Genomic DNA, 10,982 nt, shown 5'->3' on the forward strand with positions numbered 1-10,982 from the left:
TTCCGTTGTCGCTCCGAACCTTCTTGATCTTCACTTCAAATTGATTTTGGGCCTTCCTAGCGAAGTTTTTGAAGATCTTTTGGACCTGCGATTTATCATCAAGAAAGAACACCCACGTAAATCTTGAAAAATCATCGACTATGACTAGACCAAATGAGTTACCACCGAGACTCTTGTAGGCATTGGGACCAAAGAGATCCATGTGAAGTAGCTCGAGCGGTCTTCTCGTGGTCATGATGTTCTTCACGGGGTGACTTCCTCCAACTTGTTTTCCTGCTTGACAAGCACTACAAAGTCTATCCTTGTCAAATATAACATCTTTTACTCCAAGGATATGATCACCTTTAATAAGCTTATCAAGATTTCGCATGCCCACATGACCTAGCCTTCTATGCCACAACCAGCCTTTAGAAGATTTAGCAATTAAGCAAGTTCTAGGTTGAGCCTTTTTAGTGAAATCAACAATGTAAAGATCACCTCTACGTATACCGGTAAAGACCATTTTATGATTGTCTCTACGAAACACTTGGCAATCTACTTCAGTAAATAGGACATTGAAACCGAAATCAGCAAGTCTAGATACTGAAAGTAAATTGTACCCAAGAGATTCAACGAGCATGACATTTTGTATGGAGCTATCATGTGAGATGGCCACCTTACCGAGGCCAACCACCTTACCCTTTGAGTTATCACCGAAAGTGACATACTTTCGAGGGCCGTCGTTTTCAGCAAGCTCACGAAACATATCTTTGTCTCCGATCATATGATCAGTACATCCACTATCAAGGACCCATTCCTTTCCTCCAGCCATGTAGCCGCGAAGATTAGCCATAAGACCAAAGTGTCTCATCATATCATCAAGATCATAGTCACTATCATCATCCTCATCATAGTATCCATGTTCTATATCGTCTTGTGATTGATCAACTCCTAGAGAGGGTAATTCATTAGAAGTATGACCGTAACAATGTTCATCTCTATGGATTCTAATGACTTCGGAAATGATATTGCTAATAATTCCAACATCTCCTTTGGCACGCATGAGATCACGAAGCTCAAATAGACAATCATCAAACTTAGAATCACTAGTACTCATCTTACTCAAGGCAATAGACTTATGGAGAATTTCATCTAGATTTTTCAAGGAATAATTTGGGAATCGTTCCTCAAGAAATCTCCATATAGTATAGGCACAATCAAGAGTAGGTAAGCTAGCAATCAAATTTTTGGGCAATCCTCTAATGATAAGATTGATAGTTCTAAGATTGCGAATCATGTCAAGATCCTTATCGGGTGTGGGATGCAAAGGGTCAATATGAGGTGCACAAGGGCTAGTAATGTACTTGTTCAAATGATATTCATTGAAAATCTCAAGCATATCATTTTTCCACTCATGGAAGAACTCTCCATCAAGAATAGGCACTCTATGTCTAAGACTCCCCAATGTAGACACATCCATCTTCCTCCAAAGGTGTTTAAACCAAAGCAATGGAGACCAAAGCTCTGATACCAATTGAAAGGATCGAGAAGAAGTGTCTAGAGGGGGGGGGGTGAATAGACTCTTAGCAATAAAAGTTGCAGTTTTTAATTTCTTTAAGTTGAAGTGGAGTTTTAGCACAAGTTCACACATTCACAATACATATCAAGCAAGCATGATAAGAGTATATGAGCAGCGGAAAGTAAAGCATGCAAGTTGCAAGAATGTAAAGGGATGGGATTGGAGTGTGCAAACGCAATTTGGAGACACGGAGATTTTTTATCCGTGGTTCCGATAGGTGGTGCTATCGTACATCCACGTTGATGGAGACTTCAACCCACGAAGGGTAACGGTTGCGCGAGTCCACGGGGGCTCCACCCACGAAGGGTCCACGAAGAAGCAACCTTGTCTATCCCACCATGGCCGTCGCCCACGAAGGACTTGCCTCACTCGGGTAGATCTTCACGAAGTAGGCGATCTCCTTGCCCTTACAAACTCCTTGGTTCAACTCCACTATCTTGACGGAGGCTCCCAAGTGACACCTAACCAATCTAGGAGACACCACTCTCCAAGAGGTAATAGATGGTGTGTTGATGATGAACTCCTTGCTCTTGTGCTTCAAATGATAGTCTCCCCAACACTCAACTCTCTCTCATAGGATTGGATTTGGTAGAAAGATGATTTGAGTGGAAAGCAACTTGGGGAAGGCTAGAGATCAAGATTTATGTGGTTGGAATGGAATATCTTGACCTCAACACAAGTGTAGGTGGTTCTCTCTCAGAAAATGTATGTTGGAAGTGTAGGCATGTTCTGATGGCTCTCTCCACGAATGAAGAGTGGGTGGAGGGGTATATATAGCCTCCACACAAAATCTAACCGTTACACACAATTTACCAAACTCGGTGGGACCGATTCAGAGAACTCGGCCAGACCGATTTAGTTCATAATGTGACCGTTAGGGTTTTCGGTGGGACCGACATGTCAACTCGGTGGGACCGATGTCATTAGGGTTAGGGCATAACGTAATCTCGGTGAGACCGATTACACAAACTCGGTTGGACCGATTTTGGTAATAAGCTAACCAGAGAGTTGGTCAGGCAAACTCGGTGGGACCGATTCGCTCATCTCGGTTGGACCAAAACGTTACGAAAGGGAGACAGAGAGTTTGCATTGCGAACTCGGTTGGACCGATCGCATATCTCGGCGAGACCGAGATTATTGCAATAGGCAACAGAGAATTTGCAATCCCATCTCGGTGAGACCGAGATCCCTATCGGTGAGACCGAATTGATTAGGGTTTGTGGCAGTGGCTATGTCAAGAGAACTCGGTGGCGCCGGATAGAAAGTTTCAGTGGGGCCGAGTTTGACTTTTGGTTTGGGACATATTTGGATGTGAGAAAGTGGTTGAGGGCTTTGGAGCATATCACTAAGCACTTTGAGCAAACAAGCCATTAAGCAACACCTCACCCCCTCTTAATAGTATTGTCTTTCCTATGGACTCAATGTGATCTTGGATCACTAAAATAGAAAATGCAGAGTCTTGAGCTTTGAGCTTGAGCCAATCCTTTGTCCTTATCATCTTGAAGGGGTTCCACATCTTCTTGTCCACGCCACTCCATTGTTGAACTTATCTGAAATATACTAGGTCAAAACATTAGTCCAACAAGAGATATGTTGACATTAATTACCAAAATCACCCAGAGAGCACTTGTGCTTTCAGGGAGGGAAGCGGCACAAGCTAGAGCGAGCGAGACAAGTTTTCGATCAACTCGGATACGTATCCTACCTATTCTATCCGGGCCAAAAAAAAGAATTACACTTAAGTTGGTGCTAGCGAAATGAGTACATCGAATGTTTTAGTTCCCTGTGCATATATGAACGTGGCGTTTTTTTTCTTTTTTTCGGGCAGTGGTAGCATTTGTTTTCAGCTCTAAAAAAGAGCGCATTTGTTTTCACCGCTCAGTCAAAAAAAAAGAAGGAAAGACACGGCAACGGCACGCACGGGCATCAGCTGCCTGGAAAACGGACCCCCGGAATGGACCTTTCGCCCCCGCTCCACTTACCTTTCATATCCTTGTCTCACAGAAAAAACTTACCTTTCATATCCGCCCGCCGCCACCGCCACCGCCTCCGCCACGGCTATAAAGCTCCGCCCTTTGGCCCGCCCGCTCCTCCTCTCTTCGTCCGGGCAGCACCTCTCGCCTCCTTCCTTCGTCCTCGGTCCGTCCTAGCTGCGTGGTGGTCTCCGTGCCGGCGTCCGACTCCAAATCCACCCGCCCGCTCGCGCCCTGCTCCCTCTCCGCCTGCGGGGCCGCGCCGCTCCCCGAGGACGCGGGCGGGCGCCCGGGCCTCGCCCCGCGGGGCTCGGCCAAGTGGCGGGCGACCGGCGTCGTGCGCCAGCTGCGCGCGCTCGTCCTCGACTCGCGCCGCTCCTCCTCTCGCGTCTGGTGAGGCGACTCGTCCTCTGTTCGTGCCTCTCCTCGTCTCGCGTCCGGTGAGGCAGTTCGTCCTGGATTCGTGCCTCTCCTCCTCTCGCCTCGCTCAATTCGTCCTCGCTCGTCCTATGTTGCTCAACCTTGCTCGATTCACCCGTCGTTTAGAGTAGAAGAACCGCGTCTGATTTGTTTCATTTTGCTCGTCCTCGATTCGTCTGTTCTGAAGCGTGTCTTATTTGGTTGATTTTTCTCGTCCTCGCCGTCGGCCGTTTAGATAGAAATCGCGTCTGGTTTGATTTGCTCGTCCTCGCCGCCGTCGTCAGTTTAGAGTCGCGTGTGCTTTGATTCTTGCTCGTCCTTGCCGTTGCCCCGCGTGTTCTTGGGGCCGTCTCGTCGGGGGTCTTCGTCCCTGTGACTCTGGGAGGAAGCGAGCGAGCGGTCGGTCGGTTTGGGTCACCTTCCGGTTTGCGAGCTAACAAGTCTGCTTGAGAAACTTGTGCGTGCGCTACTGTTATCTGAGGATCCTGCGTTTCGTGTTCACGGTGGAGCGATGGTTCCTGCGTTTCTGTTTGAGAAACTTGCGCGGGCGCTTCTGTTATCTCACGATCCTGCGTTTCGTGTTCGCGTCGGGGCGACAGTTGCAGGAACGATCGGTTCTGGTTCCTAAATTGGAGCAGTGTCAGATTGGTTCCTCTGTTCCATCACCTGCGTTGTTTGTCGGTTATTTTCAGATCCCAAACGCATGCGCCCTTGTGATACTCTGGTTGCCCTCTGTCGATTCTTGTTCTACCGGCAGCCGTGTGTACTCCCATCCTAGATGCAGAGAATCCTGTTCTTGTCTGTTGCGGTTGTTCTGATGCTGTTCTTTTCAATTGTTTATTGGTATCATGCTTTGCTTATCTTCCCATATGGCATGATTGATTGATTGTTGTTTGTTGTTTGATTGATTGCCTTGAGATGGATTGTTGTTTGTTGTTTGATTGATTGCCTTGAGATGGATTGTTGTTTGTTGTTTGATTGATTGCCTTGAGATGGATTGTTGTTTGTTCTTTGATTGATTGCCTTGACAAGGTAAACACCTAGGCCAATTGATTGCTGTTTGTTGCCTTGAGATGGTATGTTTATATGGCACCATTGATTGCTGTTTGTTGCCTTGAGATTGTACATGTTTATATGGCACGATTGATTGCTGTTTGTGTATGGTTATTAAGATTGATTGCTGTTTGTTGATTGGTATCTAACTTTGGTGTATGTAGTTCCTGATCATAGGTAACAGACCTGGCACTACTCTTTTTTCTGAATTCTTTTGTGATTATGTCTTATGTGGATATCATATTCTTTTTTTGGTATTACTGTTGTCCAGCCCTTGGAATAATGCTTTTCTAAGTATTTAAGGTACAGACATGTTGATCTGGACATATCACATTTGCTCTTTATTGTGTTGCTAAGGACACTGATGGGTTGAGTTGGCATATAGTGCAGGTATATTTACATTCTTTACATTTCGCGATGCTGATGCCTATAGTCCCAAAGCATTTATTTACCTGATATTTGCATGGATGTTTTCATGATGGCTAATTTGATTCATTATCGTTGTTCTGATGGTGTGCTTCTGGTGGTTTAACTGAAGCCGTGGATCGCTCATCAACCTGGTATGTCTTTGGATGATAATCCCTCTCGAATTTAACTCGTTCCTATATTTTACACAATGTTTATCTCATGGCTGGTAATGGTAACTTTATGAGTGCATATACCACATTTTAGCTAGTTATATAGTAACACCATACTTCCTTGGATGATGTTCTGTATATGCAAGTGTGGGGAGCTCACATATTGTGTAGGTATCTACCTAACGCAGGTGAGCTCTTTCTGGATAGGACAGAGGTACAATATTTACATCCATGGCAGAAGGTTCTTAACCCTGAACTCATCAAAGGTCCTTGGACTCAAGAGGTTTGGCACTGCACTCCTGACTTTGCTAAAAAAACGTTTTGCACATTTTATAGTTATATTTATGATGATATTTTTTATACAGGAAGTTGACAAAATTATTGATCTTGTAAGCAAGTATGGACCAACAAAATGATCTCACTGCAAGGACCTGCAGAAGGACCCTCCCACCTCAGCGCAGGTGATTTCCCCTCTGCCCCGTTTGATTCCGTCTAGATCTTGCCCCGAATTGTATCGCGTCTGGATGAGCACGCCGTTGGCGTGGTCTGGTTGTTAACTGTTGTTACTGGTCATGGGGGTTAGGTTGTCGATTATTTAGCTGTGCTCTCACAGTGCTTTTAGGTTTGCCAGATTGATTGGTGAGGATACTGCTTATGAACTGTACATGGACTACTATTATGATGAGCTTTTTTAGGGTACCCTGTAGTGAATAAGGACCGTCCATCCGCGAAATCAAACGGCCATGACCGACCTGTACTGCTGCAATCAGGCCAACAACATGGCGAGCAGTATTAGTAGCACCGGTCGTTCTCGACCAACCAGTATACATGTTCTGAGGTCAGCTTCTACGACTCACCTCGCACCGCCCCACCCCGCCCGTTGTTCTCATCTACGGACTCTGGTATAGAGTTCCGGTGGCCACCGCCGTGCCTCCTCTTTCTTCTCCAGCCCGCCTTCCTTCGCTCAGGAAGCCCGAGTCTCGTTCCTTCCCCGTGCATGGCTCCGGCGCTCGACTGCGTGGCGTGGGCCTCGGCCTAGACCGTGCTCTTCTTCTCCAATAGGTCCTACACGACAGCCATGAGGCATTGGCTTGCGCCCCTCCCATGGCTGGCTGAGCATACCCCACACCGCGCTCGTTTTGTATTGGTTCACAACGGCAGCGAGGAAACCACTTGGCGCCGTTGTCCGTCAATGCGGAGGCTTGCCGTGTGCAGAAGTTCGTCGTCCCGGCCATGGCGCCCAGGCAGGACGGAGGAGGGCGTTGACGTAGGTGTGGTCGCCAAGTGTTGGTTCCATGTAATGTATGTATGTGAGGAGAGAGCATGGCGGCGATGGGAGCGAGCAGGCGATGCTGATTCCAAGCTATTACTACGAAATAGGCTGGCATCTTGGCCCATCAAAAATCCCGTTTCAACGGTGGGATTTAATTATACTGGTACCCTCACGCCAAGCAGTATAGGGTACCATAAAAGAGCTCATTATGATTGACTCATGTCAAATGTGTGATGTATCTTCTGAGCAGGTCATTAAAAAAACCCTTGGATTTTGTTCTGTTAGGTTATAAAGTATGCCAACCATATTATAGTTTACAGTCAGTATCACATGGGCAGAACATGCACCACCCTGTAGCACTATATGCTATCTTAACTGCAATAACCAAAAGAAATTAAAATTGCCAAGGACTTCACAGTTTATATGGACAGTTAGGCATGACTAGCACTATTTAAGAAACATAAACAGTACCAATCTCTGTTAGGCATGGACTAGACTATTTAAGAAACATAAACAGTACCAACCAAATCAATAGGGAGAATTTTTGAGAGTGAACTATGTTTTAGGAGGTGAGGTGGCAATGGTCACCTGTCTTCCTTAGTCTATTAACGCATACTGGAATAAATATAATTACTGAAGCAACTTTATCTTTGTTAATGTTGTTTAAATCTGATTTGAGAAACACGAACAATACTAGCCTGATCAATAGAGAGAATTGTCAAAAGTGGCCTCTGTTTTAGTAGGTTGCAATGATCACCTGCTTTCCTTGGTCTATCAATGCATACTGGAAGAAATATAATTACTGAAACAACTTTAGCATTGTTAATGTTGTGTAAATCTGATTTGAGAAACATGAACAGTACCATCCTAACAAATAGAGAGAATCATCAAGAGTGGCCTATGTTTTAGTAGGTGAGGTTGTAATGGTCACCTGTTTTCCTTGGTCTACCAATGCATACAGGAAGAAATATAATTACTGAAGCAACTTTAGCATTCATAATGTGTGTAAACCTGATGTTCTGTGTTTTTGTGGAGAATAAGTGGCTTCAGTGGATGTCCTGGCCTCCTGGGTGACTTGATGTTTTTTCATACAGCAGTTGGTTCCACTAACCTCTTGAAATTAAGATCAATGAACTTTGAATTATTCTAATCATTGTACTGGACGTGTATATGATGGATAACCCTTGATAATATAATTTCATGCCTAATTCGGAACTTGTTCACACATAACTAAAGCTGGCCGCTGTTTGATCTCGCAGCAAATATGACTTGTTTCCTGCTCATACTTGACTGGCTTCATAAAAATGCTTGTCTGACTGTTGTGTAATACTGTATTACTTTCCTTTTATTCGGACAGGTCCTGTAAGTGAGGACATGTTCCACTGGCAGGCCACTATCATGGGACCCTCGGACAGCCCGTTTACTGGTGGTCTATTTTTGGTGAACATCCATTTCCCACTGGATTATCCCTTCAAGCCCGCGAAGGTAATTTCCGGTGTACCGAGCTAACCTTTGTAAAAAAGAGTTCATATTGATTCTATGATATTGGAATCGCTGTTACACAAATGTCCTGGGGGTCCTCAAACAATTAGTTTGCTGCTGCTTGCTATCTTATCTACTTTTTTTCTGACATTCAGACATGAACATATTTCAGGTCTCTTTCCGCACCAAGGTGTTCCACCCAAACATCAACAGCAACAGCAGCATTTGCCTTGACATTCTCAAGGAACAGTGGAGCCCGGCTTTGACCATATCAAAGGTAATGATCTGCATTCCTAGCTTGGTTGTTCCATTTTTTGCTTAAAGCTTGTTGCTGATATAAGCTTGGTTCCTTCAGCAACTTAATCTCACAAAAATTCTTCATTTATGTTTCTCTAACATTTACCCGTCTTTGTTAACAGGTCCTCCTGTCAATCTGTTCGTTGCCGACGGACCCCAACCCCAATGATCCTCTGGTGCCTGAGATTGCTCACATGTACAAGACTGATTGGGCCAAGTATGAGCCCACGGCATGCGAGACGTAGGGCTGTTACTTCTTCTGTGAAGGGCCTGAACTCGTAAATCTTGCGTGTACAACTTCACCATAGTTAGGATCTTGCCTCCTCATACCTACCCCCATTCTACTGTCAGACTTAGAACAACGACAGTTGGCACCCACCGTGGGGCAGGTGTCTTAGCAACTTTCCAGTGAGGTTGTAGTTTTTCCGATTCCCATCATCATGGTTTCTGGTGGTGGATTGACTGAGGGCCGCGAGATCCGTCTCAGCGCGCTCGTCTTCGTCGCCGACGACTCCGCCTAGCTCCAGGAGGCCCCTCTCGACGTCGAGACACTCCCCGTCTGCGGGGCGACGCACTTTCGTGCGTGCGTTCGCGGCGTCCTTCGGCGGCAGCCGTCGACCCAGTATCGGTCGGCTCCCGCAGTGTCTTCGCTCCTCGCTGTTCGCCGTTGCAAGCGATCTGGTCGGTCGCGGCTTCAGCGGTGGGTGAAACATGCGGTGGCACGCCAGTCGGCCACCCCTCAAGTCGCGGCAATCGAGCCCGATGAATCTCTCTACGGCTTGTTCGATCTGTTGACTAGCTCCGTCGAGACCCTGTCCGAGTGCGATAGCAGCGACCCTGCGGCAGAGGTCCTGATGGTCGACACACCGCGCAGCCCCCCTGGCATGCGTCGCAACGGTGGCGGCGATGACAGCGGCGATCCATCGCGCGTTCACGAAGAGTACCACCCCGAAACCCTGTCTTCGCGGCAGAGGGAGGAACTTCACGGCCGCAACATGGAGGCGCTTCACACGCCCATCGTTGAGGAGACCTCTGAGGCTCGGGCCTTGGAGGAGGCGCGCCTGGCCACTTTGGCTGAGCGCACTCGACTAGAGAACCTTCAGCATGCACTCGACGAGCATGCTCGGCGGCAGATTCCTGAGTCCAGTCGACGGCAACGACAACTGTTCCCGCCTCAACCTCAGGTATACCGCACTCTGATTCAGAATCTTACAACTGCAGCCCGTATAGCAGAGTCTATTTAGCCATCCCAGTCGGAGGCTGGAAGAGGTTTGATACAGATCCGGGCTTTGCTCCGGGCAGCAGGAGAGCAGAACACAGCAGTGTCTCAGTCACGGAGCAGAATCCATAGCAGAACTGTGGTGGCCGATACAGTCCAGTCGGCTCACAGCCCTAGATCGCCTCAGCGGCGTGAAGGGCAAGGGCATCGTCAAGAGCAATATTTGGGTCGGAACCATGAGCAGTATGATAATCGACTCTGCCGTGATGACCGCCGTCGAGTGTCTACGCCCCCTCCGAGGGGCGGATCATACGTGCCCCGGCATTATGATGACAGGCGCCCGTACAACGATGAGCGGAGGTTGCCAGTCGACCCAAGAGAGCCAGGATTTGATGCAAGGTCAATTCTGGTGCAAGGTCTGGTCGACAGGAACCGAGCACATAGAGAAGGGCAAGACAGAGATCACCCGAGTGGAAGCAGAGTACATGCACTACAAAAAAAATTACACTTCCGTGATGATACGTGTTTGTCACAGTAGGTCACGTTTTCTGTCATGCATGTACATCCATGACAAATTTATGACAGAATCAAGATAGTCATACCTGTGCTGTCATAGAAGTGTTCCATGACATTACCAAAATTATCATCATGGAAGTGGACACTTCCATGACGATAAATCGCGCGTCACAGAAGTGCTTTCGTCAAGGGTGACCGACACGTGGCATCCACCGTAACGGAACGCCGTTAAGCTATCGGGTCCGGTTTTGGATCCGATAACCCATTAACAGCCCCGACCAATGGGGATTTTTCACGTGTAAAATCATCATTGGCTGGAGGAAACACGTGTCAGCTCCGTGTTGGCACATGTGTCACTCATCCAATGGGCGAGATGCGCCTATGATATGTTAACACGTGGGCCGGCCCAAAAGTGGCCCATAAAGTTTAAATGGGCCGGCCCAACTAAAGGCCCACAAGATTTTGCAGACCATAATGGGCCGGCCCAGGTGAAGGCCCACAAGATTTTACGGGACATAATGGGCCGGCCCAGGTAAAGGCCCACAAGATTTTTGCGGGCCATAATGGGCCGGCCCAGGTGAAGGCCCACAAGATTTTTGTGGACCATAATGGG

The 10,982-nt window shown here is 47.2% G+C and overlaps 1 protein-coding gene across 7 annotated transcripts; it reads left to right on the forward strand.

Moving 5' to 3' along the window:
- The first annotated feature begins 3,547 nt into the window (after window positions 1-3,547).
- LOC123096051 (ubiquitin-conjugating enzyme E2 28) lies at window positions 3,548-8,961 on the forward strand. Of its 7 annotated transcripts, XM_044517641.1 has the most exons (8): window positions 3,548-3,924; window positions 5,308-5,394; window positions 5,543-5,564; window positions 5,771-5,865; window positions 5,948-6,043; window positions 8,213-8,340; window positions 8,510-8,614; window positions 8,757-8,961. In XM_044517641.1, exons 5-8 carry the CDS (start codon window positions 5,995-5,997, stop codon window positions 8,877-8,879), a joined length of 405 nt encoding a protein of 134 aa, XP_044373576.1. In that variant the 5' UTR covers window positions 3,548-3,924; window positions 5,308-5,394; window positions 5,543-5,564; window positions 5,771-5,865; window positions 5,948-5,994; the 3' UTR covers window positions 8,880-8,961. The 7 variants fall into 7 exon arrangements, with proteins under 7 accessions (XP_044373576.1, XP_044373571.1, XP_044373573.1 ...); XM_044517636.1 differs by having other exon boundaries at window positions 3,548-5,394; XM_044517638.1 differs by having other exon boundaries at window positions 3,548-5,394; window positions 5,795-5,865.
- Window positions 8,962-10,982: the final 2,021 nt, after the last annotated feature.

Source organism: Triticum aestivum, chromosome 4D, assembly GCF_018294505.1.
Source record: "Triticum aestivum cultivar Chinese Spring chromosome 4D, IWGSC CS RefSeq v2.1, whole genome shotgun sequence".
Lineage (NCBI taxonomy): Eukaryota > Viridiplantae > Streptophyta > Magnoliopsida > Poales > Poaceae > Triticum > Triticum aestivum.